The 15,890-nt window shown below is 37.4% G+C and overlaps 1 protein-coding gene across 7 annotated transcripts in view; it reads left to right on the top strand.

The window, feature by feature from the left end:
* Window positions 1-15,890, top strand: part of sorbs1 (sorbin and SH3 domain containing 1) — a 61,190-nt gene extending 45,300 nt beyond the window's left edge. For 4 of the 7 annotated variants that reach the window (XM_079843447.1, XM_079843448.1, XM_079843445.1 and 1 more), the window contains 11 exons: window positions 1,063-1,148; window positions 4,889-5,053; window positions 5,193-5,239; window positions 5,347-5,461; window positions 5,562-5,687; window positions 6,779-6,973; window positions 7,167-7,715; window positions 9,104-9,202; window positions 9,841-9,893; window positions 13,490-13,596; window positions 13,749-15,890. In XM_079843447.1, the coding sequence (XP_079699573.1) occupies window positions 1,063-1,148; window positions 4,889-5,053; window positions 5,193-5,239; window positions 5,347-5,461; window positions 5,562-5,687; window positions 6,779-6,973; window positions 7,167-7,715; window positions 9,104-9,202; window positions 9,841-9,893; window positions 13,490-13,596; window positions 13,749-13,816 (1,610 nt within the window). In that variant the 3' untranslated portion in view covers window positions 13,817-15,890. Of the gene's footprint in view, window positions 1-1,062; window positions 1,149-4,888; window positions 5,054-5,189; window positions 5,240-5,346; window positions 5,462-5,561; window positions 5,688-6,778; window positions 6,974-7,166; window positions 7,716-9,103; window positions 9,203-9,840; window positions 9,894-13,489; window positions 13,597-13,748 lie in introns of all 7 variants that reach the window. The other 3 variants (XM_079843444.1, XM_079843442.1, XM_079843443.1) reach the window with 1 other exon arrangement.

Below are 15,890 nucleotides of genomic sequence, written 5' to 3'. Positions count from 1 at the left end.
AGTATAAAAGAAGATGATTTGGAGAAATATGCTGTTGTTTTTTTGTCCATACAATGGACAACTGTTTGGTTACCAACACTTTTTAAAATATTTTGTGTTCCACAGAAGAAAGAAAGTCATATAGGTTTGGAATGACATGAGGGTGAGGAATGCTTAAATGTTCCCTATAATGTTACTTTTGTAATATGACTGTTGCAATCTAGGATCCCAGCCAGATTCCATTAATCCATTATCAAGTATTACTGCATACCAGAAATTCTGTTTTCATCCTACCATAGAATAATGATAAGAGTTGGAAACTGAGAGGAACTTTGGCTCAGACTTCACCCACTTATCATTAGCTTCTTGTCAGCTTGAGAAAATATTTCAGGTCAACGGATGCATTTTGTACATTAAACATTTAACATTGTTTCATGCACATACAACTTGCATCAAACTGCAAAGCCGTTCACAGATTTGATCTGAAATTAAAAGACAAATTCCATAGAATAGTGTAAACCTAATATGAGTTGGTTTTCACTCTGTTTAAGGTTCAAGGCCAGTGCATTCAAATGGCTATTATGTTTTTTTTTTTGTTTGTTTATTATTATTATTATTATTATGTGTTTGTCACTTAATTTTCTATTTTCAAATCTACATTATACATGTTAATCTAGACATTTTTGAAAGGAATGTCAGAATGTTGTGTATTTTTACCATACCTTTTCATGATGTTAAGTTTTGATGCATGCAACTTTTTATTGTGACTGACCATGGCTTATGCTTATCCTGCAGATTTCAAAATACTTGCTTTATGCATAAGCTATTGTAATGTTAAACTGTAAGATGTGTAAGCCATTGTATGTTCATGCAATTTTATTTTATGTTAAATTTGATTTAACATATTTTGTTGTATCTGTGTTCTCTCCAAAATGTCATTCCCATTGACATGCTCTATAAATGGAAATTTCAGATATGAAGTGTTGTGCAATGCTTGAGCCAAGACTGATTTGAATCTTTGCACTTACTTTTACTTTATGTAATTTTGGCAACAGAAAGTGAATCCTGTGTTTCTTCAAACAGACTCCGATTCCTCACATCCATTAAGCCAGGGAGACCATGGAGAGAACCCAGAGGAGGCTGTCCGGAAACGCTATGGAGATAAAGAGGTGCCATATTTGTTTTGACATTTTCTTCACACTGCAAACAAATCATTTTCTTAATTGCTATGTTTATGTTGTTTTCCAGGAATAACATATAAACATCCTTAAAACAAGATAAAACTTACTTGAGAAGGAAAAATTTACAATATGACTTGTTTTGCTGAAAGTATATCTTGAATTATGTTTAATTTTCTGCCCCACTGACTGGGCGTACATCTTACACAAAATTATTGAGGTTTGTTCATTAAACAATTCAAAATATTCTATATATTTAATTCATAATATCTTCTATGAAAACAAGTCTTATTATTTTACGCAATTTTTGATTAGATATTTTTACTGGAGAATAAGAGAAAAATAAATGTGTGTGTGTGTGTGTGTATACAGTCATGGCCAAAAGTGTTGGCACCCCTGGTAAATATGATCAAAGATGGCTGTAAAAATAAATCGGCATTGTTTATCCTTTCGATCTATCATTCAAAAAATTTGCAAAAACCTAACCTTTCATTGAATTGAAAGTGGGGGGAAACTCACATTACGAAATAAATGTTTTTCTCCAAAACACATTGGCCACAATTATTGGCACCCCTAGAATTGTTTGAGTAAAATATGTATACTCTGAAGTATATTCCCATTAACATTTACATTTTTTAGCACACTAGGGTAACCAGGAACATGAAATTGTCTAGCTATGACGTCTTGTTTCACAGGAGTATCAATATGAGGACACACAAAGGCCAAATTCCCTTAAAGGGGTGGTAAAACACATTCTTTTGAAGGCTTGATTGTGTTTGTGGGGTGCACTGTAACATGAGTTCATGCTTCGTTTAAAAAAAAATTGCATTATTTTTCATATATTTGACCTTTATTCTACACTGCTCTGTCCCTCCTTGTAAAACGGTCTGATGCTTTCCGGGTTGTATGAAGCCAGTCCCTCAAAAATACGCGATGGGCTCAGATTGGTTAGCTGGCCCAGTGTGTTCTGATTCGCTAACCGCCTAGTGCACGTTTATCGGAAACGTCACGCCCCTTACCTTACCGGTAGACTGTGCTTTGGTCAGTATTAGAAACAATGGTGTCAAAACCATACCAATCTGAGCCGAATCAGACCCAGAACATTTTAGTGAAGATGATCGAGCAGAACCTGTTCATTCCTCAAGAGTAAAGACTGCGGGTCTATAGTGATCGCTACTGAATGGCACTTTTACTTTTGTATTTTTAGAACGATTATAGCCAAATATATGTCGCAAGAACTATTAACTCAACACATTGGCTTTGCTAGTAGCCAAATCACACACAGAACCATGTTTAGCATGCCTGTAGATAAACAATACATAAAAGCTCTAATCAAAGAATAATTTACACTAATGCCAAGTTCGCTGTTGAGATTTTAACGTTAGTGTTTGTAACGTTAGGTGTTCGTCGGATAACGTTAAGTATGAATGAGCATTTAACAGACTGGTTTGCAGAACAGCGTTGTCATCTTCCTTGCTACAACGTACAATGTATTACAGGAAAACACATCGATGAAAAATAAATCAGACTTACAGGTTGTGGCCCGTAAACAGCTTCTGTTTGTAAATCCAGCTTTCAGGACAAGCCGTTGTGCATATCCTGTATTGAACTCGCGAAGTTTGTGGAAGTTTTCCTCCGTGAAATCTGCTGCGGGAGCCCCGCACGCGTCGTGCATGATTCACACTGGCCGTGTTTCTCTCACGCAGCTGACGTTGTGCATATCCTGTATTGAACTCGCGAAGTTTGTGGAAGTTTTCCTCCGTGAAATCTGCTGCGGGAGCCCCGCACGCGCCTGTTCCCCTCAGTCTCAAACACAAATGTGCATATAACATGTTGTATGTTAAACGCTCTGCAACGCACCCCCATCCCTATGAAGGCTGAACAAAGCAAGTACCCCAGACCTGCAATCCGGATGAAAATAACAGCGTTTCGTCGGCATTGCGGCAACAACACTCCAGCCTAACTATACCACAACAGCGGCGCGATACAAAATGGCCTCACCCCCCATATTTAATATTCTCGGAAGAGGGGTTTATGTAAATATTGAGCCTGTTGATGTCACCAACCCTGGAGGAATGTGTGTTGTCGCCTGCTGGCCGTTTGCTGTAGTCCTTAGAAATGGATTTCTTTAAAAGCAAATATCTCCCTTTGCTTTAAACTTTGAACGTTGTAACTTTGCAGATGGTGTTTATGCTCAAGCAGCAACATTACACGCTAGCTAAAGTTAGAATAGTGAAATCGTGGTTTACCACCCCTTTAATCATCCATCAGAATGAGTAAAACCAAAGAATATAGTTCTGATGTGCAGCAAAAGATTGTTGAGCTTTACAAAATAGAAAGTGGCTGTAAGAAAATAGCTAAAGCATTGAAAATCCCCATTTCTACCATCAGGGCAATAATTAAGGAGTTCCAATCAACTAAATCTGCCTGGAATAGGACGTGTATCTATATTGTCCTAATGCATGGTGAGGAGGAGAGTTTCAGTGGCCAAAGACTCTCCAAGGATCACAGATGGAGAATCGCAGAGTTTAGTTGAGTCTTGGGGTCAGAAAGCCTTAAAAAAATCAAACAACCCCTACATCACCACATGTTGTTTGGGAGAGATTCAAGAAAAATCCTCCTCGCTCATCCAAAAACAAATTTCAGAATTTTCAGTTGTCAGACACGACTGGAAATTAAAACGGGACCTGGTTCTGTGGTCAGATGAAACTATAAAAAGAGCTTTTTAGCAGCAAACACACCAGAGGGGTTTGGTGCAAACAGGGATAAAAAGTACCCCATGCCCACGGTTAAAAATACAGCTGGATCTTTAATGTTGTGGGCCTATTTTTTGCTGGAGGTCCTGGACATCTTTTTCAGATACATGGTTTTGTGGATTCTAGCAAATACCAACAAATAAAAAATCTAAACCTGACGGGCTTTGCTAGAAATCGTATAATGGGCCGTGGTTGGATATTCTATCAGGACAATGATCCAAAACAAACATCAAAATCAACACACAAATGTGTCACTAAGCACAAAATTAAGCTTCTGCCATAGTCGTCCCAGTCCCCTGACCTGAACCCTATAGCAAATGAGTGGGCTGAACTGAAGAGAAGAGCTGGGAATCTGAAGGATCTGGAGAGATTCTGTATGAAGGAATGGTCTCTGATATCTTGTCAGGTGTTTTCCAAACTCATCAGGGATTATAGAAGAAGACTCAGTTGGGAAAAGGAGGTTGCAAAAAGTATTTCATAAATGGGTGCCAATAATTATGGCCGACGTGTTTTGGAGAAAAGCATTTATTTTACTATGTGATTTACCCCCCCCCCCCCTTCCAATTCTTTTACTTCAATGAAAGGTTAGGTTTTTGCTAATTTTTTGATTGATAGATCAAAAGGATAAACAATGCAGATTTATTTTTACAGCCATCTTTGATCATATTTACCAGGGGCGCCAACACTTTTGGCCATGACTGTATATATATATATATATATATATATATATATATATATATATATATATATATATATATATATAATATATATATATATATTCATTTGTATATAATATATTCTGAATATACATACAAGTGCTGATCTATGGATCCTCTGGTCAGGTCACGGGTCATTTAACAGACACATATGGTGGATTTTAAAGCATGTTTTATGGAGACTTATTTTGCTGCTGTACAATGTGGTAAATTGGATATAGGCATAATGAGTGAATTAAAAGCCTGTTTCTTTTTAAAGAAAATTCTGGAAGAGCAGAGACGGTTAAAGCGAGAGCAGGAAGAGGCAGATACAGCCGCTCGGAGACACGCTGGGCTGGTTGTGACTCATCAGCAGTTCATTACTAATGACCGCTTCGGCGACCTGCTGGTTGTTAATGAGAAAGAGAAGAGAAAAACCATAGAGGTGAAATATTTTCTCCCTTGTTATGCTTCAGACGATCTTGTTTGATGCTGACTGACTTTTTATATGACAAAGAGAGTTGCTGTGATATAATGGATTGAGTACTGTAAAAAGGATGCTAATGGCCTCTTATTGTCAGCAGAGAACTCCTGCTCTGGCGCGATTTGACTTCAGAGCAGAAAGTTTAAAGTAAGTGCCTCACAATTCAGTTCTAAGGATGTAAATATCAGCATGTCGACATTTATTAAATTAAAGAGTTCTACATTATACAAATCATTTTGTTTCCCCTTTATCAGGGAGCTACCATTTCAAAAGGGAGATATTGTATACATCTACCGGCAAGTTGATCAGAACTGGTTTGAGGGAGAGCATCATGGGAGAGTTGGGATTTTTCCACGCAGCTACGTTGAGGTACATTCTGTTTATTCTTTAGTATTACTTTTTTTTTAAATCTAAAATAGTTTTCAGATGTGCAGTAACCTGTCTTATTTCTGTTATTCTGTTTTTCCAGCTCTTGCCGCCAACAGAAAAGGCTCAGCCCCAAAAAAGTGCACCGGTCCAGGTGTTGGAATATGGAGAGGCTATTGCACGATTTAATTTCACTGGTGACACTGCTGTTGAAATGTCTTTCAGAAAGGTAATTCACACTGTTCCAGCAATTTAATGAAGCGTATGCTTTAGTCCAGCGGTCAACACGTACCACTGTTGATATGCAAACAACAAGAGATAGAGAAATTCGTATTACTGTATGTTTTATATTTTAGAAATATGAAACAGAAATATGGAGTATTTCTTCATCAATCTTAAAAGTGTGATGAAACAAGCCAAGTAGAAAGCTTTCAGAAAAAAATTAAAATATATAGTTTGCCGAAAAGGTTTTTTTAACTGCATATACATTTTTTTTTTTTATCAGCCAGTTGAATAAAATATGCTAAAGACTGCACTGAATATAATTAATCAACAAAATGATTATAGCAGCAGACTTTGCTTTGCAGATTTTGTTACATGTAAATTAATAAATGAGATTATGTGAATGTCAGAAAAAAAAAAAAAAAAAAAAAAAAAAAAAAAATATATATATATATATATATATATATATATATATATATATATATATATATATATATATATATATATATATATATATATATATATATATATATATATTTAAAGACCCCCTGTGGTGAAAATCAAGTTTTTAATTTTGTATATGATGTATATTACGATGTTATGATGAACTATATGTCTTTCTTCACTGACATTCTGAGTTGTTCAAAGCGTTTCTAAAGATACTGATTTTTAGAAGGCAGAACATTACTACACATTATTAACATTAGCAACACATTATTAGCTGTTTGGTAACCTAAAGCGAAAGGCTAATCATATTAATTACCATTATGTGTCCGACGTTATAAAGAGCAATATAACATTGTGCAGCGTTTACTACAGTGAAGTTGAGCGAGTGGATCTCTGAGCTGGTGTGAGTGAGTGGAGGCGGCTAATTTGCATATTCATGAATCCACGTATGCTAAATGAAGCAAGGGTGTAGATTTACATTCAAGCTATTTTAAGGAATGAATAAAAAAAAAACATTTCACAGGAAAAACTTTTAAATCTCATTTTGGTGAGTTTCAATGGATAAAATGATTGACTTCTGGGGGACTTAAATATGTGTTTGTCTATGTTATAACTGCAGGAGCTAATTCAAAATCTTTTGTCTGCCTGTAGGGGGAGCGAATAACACTAATTCGCAGAGTAGATGAGAACTGGTATGAAGGCAAGGTTTCTGGGACTAACCGGCAGGGCATCTTTCCGGTTACCTACATAGAGGTGCACAAGAGACCCCGAGTGAAAAATGGAGTTGACTACCCTGATCCCCCTATCAGCCAGTCACCTCATCGAAGCACTAATGCCTCTCCACAGGTAAAGACCTGACAAAATCCATGGCCCATGGATCATTTTTATTCAACTTATGTGAATTGCTTTCATTTTCCCATTATTTTTGATTTATTGATTATCTCGTACAGTTGTTTTCACCATTTCACCTCTCCCTTTCCCCCTTCCTTTTTATTGTTTTCAATTATACCTCCTGACTCCGGCCTTGCCCTCCGAAAAGCCCATTCGTAATCGGCTCACCACCTCCCCTCTCCCTCTCCCCCGGTCTCCCCGCCGCTCCATCTCCCCCGAGGTCCATGCCATCTCCAACGAGTGGATTTCGCTCACTGTGGGCGGAGTCAGAAGCAGCCCCCCAGCTGCACCCACTCCACCCCTCCCCCCTCTGCCAAGCACTTCATACCGTTTGGGCGAATATCTGCCCCCTTCCATGTCAGCCAGTCCTGTGCCTCCCATCAGCGGCAGCCCCTACTGTATCTCCCCCATGGCTTCTCCCTCCACATCTCCTTTACCCCCGCCCTATCCACCCCGTCCCTGCTCGGCCACCCCGTTCCTCACCTTCACTCCACCTCAAGGCGAGGACTTCCTTCTTTCTCCACCATCTCCCCGCCTCTCCCGCAGCCTGAGTCCCTGTGGGGGTGCTGGGCTTGAGGGTTGGCTTACTCGGGGCAACAGGCTGGATCAGGAGTTTCAGGAAGGGGATGGGGCTGAAATAGACAGGGCTGGCAGCCGCCGCAAGGCTCCTTACAGCAGGAACAATAGCCCAGCAGAGGTATCTTCTGCATGGTGTGGTGTGTTTTTTCAAGGTGCCCATCATAAGGTGACTAAGCTCAAGGGAGATCACCGAGGCACAAGTTGTAGATCTAACAGGCTGCAATAGGGAACAATATCTGACCCATCTGGTTATGCTATTGAGTTATTCAATTCAATCACACTTTTATGGCTTTCACACTGTTGAGAGAAACACAGTGAAAAAAGAAACTGCTGCATGAACCTCTAACATGATTAGCATGAAGCTTGGATGTTGATTTTTTTTCTGTTGTTTATTGTGAAATGATGCATGTCTGATACCAATCTAAAGATAACAGTGAGTGCTTATACTGACTTGACTACTGTGTCAAACTCAAATGGCACGTTGAAATGAATTAAAATTTAAGAGAGAAATCTAATAATAACAGATTTATTAAGACAGTCAATACAACATGTTAATTTAGTCAAATTAATTAAATAAAAAGAAGTTAAATTTTAATTGAATCGTGCCTCCTGAACCAAACATAAATTCGGTAATAAATGCTGCAACAACCGGTGTCAGACCTTGCCAAAGTACTCTTAGATGGATGCATTATTTTGGACTATAGGACAGTGAAAGGGTTATATTCAATGATAATAAAAAAGATAATTTGACTTTTAAGGAGGAGGCTTTTCTTAGCAAATATTGATATATGTTGATGTATGTAATTAATCAGACAAAAATATATATTGTTTATATGAATAGTAGTTGGTTAATTCTTTGTAACTGAAGAATTCCAGTATTTTATCTGTCAACTTTAGTTATGTTTAAAGTACCATTCAAAAGTTTGGGGTCAGTAAGAATTTTTTCTTTTTTTAAATAAACACTTTTATTGAGCAAGGGCACATTAAATTGACCAAAAAAATACTTTTACATGGTTACGAAAGATTTCATTTTATTTTCTATGAAAAAAATGTCACCATCAGCACAGCTGTTTTTAACATTAATAATAAAAAGAATAATTCATACTTCTGAGCACTATATCACCATAATAGAATGATTTCTGAAGGATCATTTGACACTGAAGACCGGAGTAATGATGAATAGCTATGCTAAAGACTGTAGTGTTTCCACTAGAAGGAGCATCCCAGCATGATGTGACTGATTTTAATGATTGTTTGAATTTTTTTAGGAAATGTGGAGACTGCTACTAACTCAGTCTTATTCCAGTTCATTATGTGTTTGATGTACTGTAAGGTTGTACTAGCGTCCTCTGCACAGAGGAACATAGAAATGGACTGATCAAATGCCAAGCGTACTGTTGTTTGTGCATACTTATTTCAAACTTGAACCCAGACCTCAAGGATGAACATGAACCGTTGTGCATGGACAGAGGCAGATGATTTCATCCATGTTCTTTTTTTTCACAGCCATTAAGAAATGATGTAGAATATTACGGGCGATCTTCAAGAAGCCCTGTTATGCTGTTTGACATCCAAGACAACAACATGAATGCCAATTCATTTACGGTAAATTAATTTTCATGACATTATAATTACTCTTAAATGCACATACTGCTTCATAAATCTTTCTTGATGTCATTTATATTGATTATGAATGGTGAATATGAGCAGTTTCATATTCTGTACTGATTATGAGACCTGTATGAGGCACATCCCGGTCAATCATTAGACTCACCTCAATGTTTTATTTTATGTGATATCTAATCCTGAAACTCACCCACATAATGCATGACATCTCTGTTCCCTGCAAGTAAATCTGTCCTATATGATTGTGGCGTATGTTTCACTCCTTCCATGCACTCACTCTGTTGTCTCACTCTTCCATGCTTATCCTCTGGACACTACCATCCCTTCCGGCTTTCCTGGTATTAATGGACATTCCCTCCTTTCTGCCCTGTTACTATCTTGTCTAACCACACTGCCCCTTCCTCAAACTCAATTTTCCATCTGAATGACTGACCCTACTTCCTGGTTTGTGGCCACCTCGTGTGCCGACCCTCTTCCACCAATAGGAGGCAGTGTGTAATGAGATTATGAATATTGCAGAGACCTCAGTGAGGTACTGCAGCACTTTGTCACGCCCTATAGACTCCGCCCACCGACTCCTGCCTCCTCCCAGTAAACACTCTCTCATCATTTCCCAGCAACCCCTGTCCCAGAGCAGCAGTCCTGAGCCTGGACGCATGAGCTGTGGGATGTAAGTATGATTACTACCTCAGTGTATTTCTGTGTGGATGCACCTGTGCTTTTCACTGACCTGCACCTTAAAAAAGGGGAGGACATCCCATACATCACAGCACTATGAAACCATATACATAAAGCTGAGTTTTCTATTTTAATATATTTAACATGTAATTTATTCCTGTGATGGCAAAGCTAAATTTTCAGCAGTTATTACTCATGTCTTCAGGATATTTTTCCTGGATTATTTGATGAATGGAGAGTTCATCTATTTTAACTTTTTGGACCCACTTTATATTAGATGGCCTTAACTACTATGCACTTTTGTTGTCTAACTTCGATACGATACCTGGAAAAGTATCGATATTCGATACCATTTCCGATACCACAGGGAAAATACGCTGCATATACTGTCAAATAGCAATTTTTTTATATTATTTCTTTTTTTGTCTATCTATTGAAAGTCTAGGCAATCAAAAATATGATAAATTATATGATAAAGCTTATACACGTTGATCAATTACCATTACAATTAATAGTCAAAATCACCCCATTGTAAAAAATACATTGAGTTATCAATGTATATCAAATATCAAATATTTGTGAGATAATTGTATAGCAAAAGGATTTCAAATGGTAAATTTAATTAAAAAAAAACAAGTAAACTGCAATAAAATGATAAGAAATAAACAAATGACTAACAATAGCACAAATAAATGCAATAGAATAAAGATACAAATGAAATAGACTGCTTTATTTTTTCCGGTAGGTCTAACAGTAGTATTCAGGTAAGAAACTGAATAAAAAGTAATCAAATTTAAAATAACATTGGATAATCTTCATTGTAAAAAATTTCATACAGATTAATCCATTAAAGTTAATAAGTCAAGAGCAGTAAGTGATCGTTTGTCTTTTTGTAGTTTGAATAACATTAACATAGAGAGTGGTACGTTTATTCGGCTGCTGTCCCTTTAAGACCTGACGCACACATGGATCCCAAACACTGGTCCTGTTACACATTCTTCCTGAACTGCTTACGACTGTGTTTACGTTAATACTCACCAAGATGGGTATTGTGACATTATTTTTGAGTGTATTTGACCATTAATAAGCTGGGAAAAGGAGCTAATTTTTGCACTTGTATGTCAGAGGCGGCTTTATTACTGTATGTTTGTGCGCATCAGATGTGAGCCAAAATCTGCGGGAATGAGTATGTTATTAGGTCCAATCCCACGCAAAATTCAGGCTCGTCACACCAACACTATTTAACCGGAGTGAATGAGAGGAGGCGGCTGTGTGTCAACCATAGACTGTAAAAAAAATATGGACGTAGTGTCCGTGACGTCAACCATAGGATTATGAAGAGCAGTTTTGAAGTGTAAAGTCGGCCGTTGCCATCTTGGTAGCGCGTCACCACGTGTCTAACTGAAATGACTAACAGACAGCAGACAAACGGCTATCCACCTGTCACTCAAAGTGGCCACGCCCACTTAATTATGCAGAACTTTAAGGCTTTATATAATGTAAATGAATGAGTTATAAAAAAAATTCACCCCCCTCACAGTTGTCATGAAGGGAAAACTTTAAAGGTCCCGTTCTTCGTGTTTTTTTGAAGCTTTGATTGTGTTTACAGTGTGCAATATAACATGTGTTCATGTTTCGCGTGTAAAAAAACACAGTATTTTTCACACTATTTACTTATCTGTATACCGCTGTTTTCACTGTCCTAAAAACGGCTGGTGATTTCCTTGTGCTATGAAGTCCCTCCTTCAGAAACACGTAACGAGTTCTGATTGTGCAAGCGGTTCCTGTGCTGTGATTCGACCACAGCTTAGCGCATGTGAAAGCGGTTCCTGTGTTGTAATTTGACAGCAGCTTAGCGCACGTTGGAAAGGTCACGCCTCTTAACGGAGAGATGTATGCGTTCAATAATCTCTACAGCGTCCCTGGGAAAGCCAAACAAAGGTGATTTGACTCCTGGATGAAAATAACAGCGTCTCGATGACATGGCGATAAACACACTCAACGCAACAGTTCCTTTTCTCCACGCGACCGTCCGCTTCTCCACGTGGGACAGCAACAAGACCGCGCCCCCTTTTTCGCGTTTCTTTGTGGGCGGAGGTTAGTCTGTTCTACTGCTCTACTGACGTAATTAAAGAAGGAAGTACCAGGATGTAGTCCAAGCCAGCCGTTCGCTGTAGGCTTTGAACGGGAACTTCTGTTAAATAAAATATCTCGCTTGGCATTGAACTTTGAGCTTTATAATTTTACAGGTATTATTTATGCTCTAACAGCAACATTACACACTAACTAAAGTTTGAACAATGGAACCGCGAAGAAGGGGACCTTTAATATATAGACCAAAACCACAATTTGTACCAGGCTGTAAACATGTTTTTTTTTCTGCTGTAAAGTTGGGCATTTTAACATGGAGCTCAATGAGATTCTGCTCCCTTTTGGAGCCTGTCAGCCAGTCGATGAATTGCAGTTTAAGTCACTTCCGTACTGGCTTCAAGAGAAACTGGGGGAGGTTGCCGCTTGGTGTCAACTCAGAGAGGAGAGGAGTGCAAGAAAGCGCAGCTGGTATCGGTGTATTGATACTGTAGAAAGGAGTATTGCTATCGTTTCAGACTATCGATACATATCGAAATATCGATATTTTTGACAACACTATAATGTATTAACATTTAAATTAATCATTTGATACAATGCACTTATTGTGTACATACATGTTTTTTACATTGTACTTGTATTTTAAAAATCCCTGCATGTAATTACATCTGTAATTAATTTCTGTAGTTACATACAATTACACTGTAATTACACACATAAGCCTACCCTTAACTTACCCATGCCACCACACCTTGAACACAATAAGTACATCGTACTTACTTTTTGATGTAAGTACATAGTAGTTAAGGCCACCTAATATAAAGTGGGACCTATATATATATATATATATATATATATATATATATATATATATATATATTAGTACATTTATATAAACTACCGTTAAAGTACATTTTTACTTTAAAGTTGTTTTAGATCGGTAAGTCTCTTCTGCTCACTAAGGCTGCAATTATTTGATCCCGAATAAAGCAAAAACAGTAATATTGTGGAATATTTATTCCTGTGATGGGAAGCAGAATTTTCAGCATCATTACTCCAGTCTTCAGTCACATGATCCTTCAGAAATCATTATAATATGATGACTTTCTGCTCAAGAAAAATGTCTTATTATTATTAATGTTGAAAACAGTTGTACAACTTTTTTCAGGATTCTTTAATGAATAGAAAGTTCTCTCTCTCACACACACACACACTGACTGCTGGCACACTGAACCCTTCTAACCAGGGTGCTCTGCCAGATGTGCAGTGTATACAGATTCCCCTTTAGTTAAATTAAGATGTGTATTTGAGATATGTAAATTGAGATATGTATCATTGTGTCAGACAGACAAAACTTCGTGCAGTGCTTTTACTTTACAACCATTAACTTTATTTCTATTTAAACTGAACTGAAAAACATTTGTACATTTAGTCAATACAATGTGATTTGTGCTGTCGCTTCCTCTTCCACGTGTAATGATGTTTTGTGTTCTGCTGTAGATTTCAGGCTCTGTACAATTATATGCCTCAGAATGAGGATGAGCTGGAGCTACTGGAAGGAGACCTGGTCAACGTCATGGAGAAATGCGATGATGGCTGGTTTGTGGGTATGTGTTATTGATTCTCCATAAAGTCATCTCTCTCATTCTAAATCCATATATACAAAACTACAGCGGCTACTAAATCAGTCGATTCTCAACTAGAGTTTTTCTTTTATTTGCATCCAGACTCTTATGCATGTGTTGGTTTCTCTGTGCAGGTACATCTAAGAGGACGAAACAGTTCGGCACGTTCCCAGGAAATTATGTGAAAGCTGTTAATTTGTGACATGATACTATTTAATGAAGTGATGGTTTGTATGAAGAGATACTAGCACTATGCTTAAGCAGCCTGATCTGTTTGGGACACTCTACCTGTCGACGTCAAATGAAGACTTTTCCTCCCCTCCAAAATTAGGTCTTTCCCAGATGAATGTCCAGGTATGTGATCAGTAAGGTGTGCGGCATGTTAGTGAAGAAGAACATGCAGTTCAACTGTACTACAGTGGCAGCATTTGTTGAATCACTGAAGGATTTAAAGGAAGAATGATGGTCTTTACCAGTTTTTTTTTCTTTTCACTTTTCACTTCCACTTTTTGAAAATGCTAAAAGCCATTAATATAAAATATCAGACTGGGAAAAGGTGTTTAAGTTTACAGCTGCGACTTGTACTGAAGTACAGGCCAAAATACTTTAACTTCATCACATACCTGACATTACTGAAAAACTAAATGAAATTCTACAATTTATTTTTGCTATAAATGTTTGATGGACTTTCAGTGTGGCGTAAGAGACGACAGTTTATTGAAAGCACCAGAAGGTGTCTGTATTAAGGGTTAAAGGACAGGGTACAGGTCAAGTGTTTATATTACTATTTACACTCCCATTATGTTTAAAAAGAAACGCTGATTTATGGAGCACTCTTATAAAGAGTATGATTTCAGTGTCTATTCCAATGAGGGCTTAAAGGACGAGTCAGCAACATTAGTATTTGCAAAGCCATTTGTAGACATCAAAATGATGTAAATGTTGAGGTTAGTGTTAGTCATGTTAGGGAGGATAACTTCACAGCACTTACTGTACTCTCAGATTTTTTACATTTTACAATAAGCTCTCATTTGTTAACATTAGTTAATGCACTAGTTAACATGAGCAATGTATTTTTTCAGTATTTATTAATGTTCTTTGTTCATGTTAATTCGTATTGCATTAACTAATGTTAACAGATACAACTTTTGGTTTTAATGATGCATTAGTAAATGCAGAAATGAAGTATTGTTTATCGTATCATTTGTTAACTAGTGTTAACAAATGAAACCTTATTGTAAAGTGATACGATTACGATTGAGTGACCAACTCAAGAATCTCCAGATCTAACAAAGCTTTTTAACTGGTAGCGAAAAAGAAACAAGCTTTGTTTGAACGCTACCTTAGTGAGGCGAAGGGCTACAGCTAAACACCACTAAACAGATCCGAACATATTTTGACGCTTTGACTCAAAATGTACTATTTATTTGCTTGAGTGATGCATATTTTTCTCTTTCAGTCATCCATTTTTGAATTGGTTGTTCTGAAGAGTGTATTGTGAGTCTGGGGCGCAGTATTTACCTCCGTTAACATGAGCCTCGATAACATCTTAACCCAGGTACCATTTGACAGTGACATTTACGTAGTGTTATGACTGCTAATATAGTCGAGTGTTGGGAATCGACGATCCATGTATAAGATTGCCGTACCTCATTTTCAAAGTGCCATTCACAGTAGAGGATGCTACATGTGGGCCGTTGTGGTCATTTCATTCGGTAGTTTCCTTTGATTAGCTTGTGGTCTTCCTTAACTGAATGTAGTTCACATCCACTCCAGGTTGTAGACTAGCTTTTGCTTCCGTTTGAGAAGTAGAACTGAAAATTTGAAGATATATAGTTGAATTTCTTCTTTTGATGAAATTGCGTCCCCTTTAGTTTTATACGGTCCATTCCATGTAATGCCAGAGAACGTGCTGCTAGAGAGCATGAGGGTCGTCTCGTCTGCGACTCGCTTTACCAGCCTTCCGTTCTGTTCAAAACAAGAAAATGAGACAGAAAAGAATTATTATAAGTATCTAGATGACGTATTTTTCATTTTTTAAACCAGTGCTAAAACTTTTGTCAAGAAGTAATCGCATATAAGATCGAAGAAGAATTAAAACAGATCCGATCTCTATGTGGAATATGAACTTGAAAATATGTGTTTTGGCCTTTTGAACCGTTATAAGATAGCGTAGCATATCTGAATGTAGTGCTCTGAGAAACTTTTAACTTGGATGTGAACAGTTGAAATTCACGGTTTTCCTATTCTGTCAGAGTTGTAAATATGTAAAGTAT

The sequence above is a fragment of the Gobio gobio genome, assembly GCF_949357685.1.
Source record: "Gobio gobio genome assembly, chromosome: 18".
Lineage (NCBI taxonomy): Eukaryota > Metazoa > Chordata > Actinopteri > Cypriniformes > Gobionidae > Gobio > Gobio gobio.
This window is presented reverse-complemented; position numbering and strand designations above follow the sequence as displayed.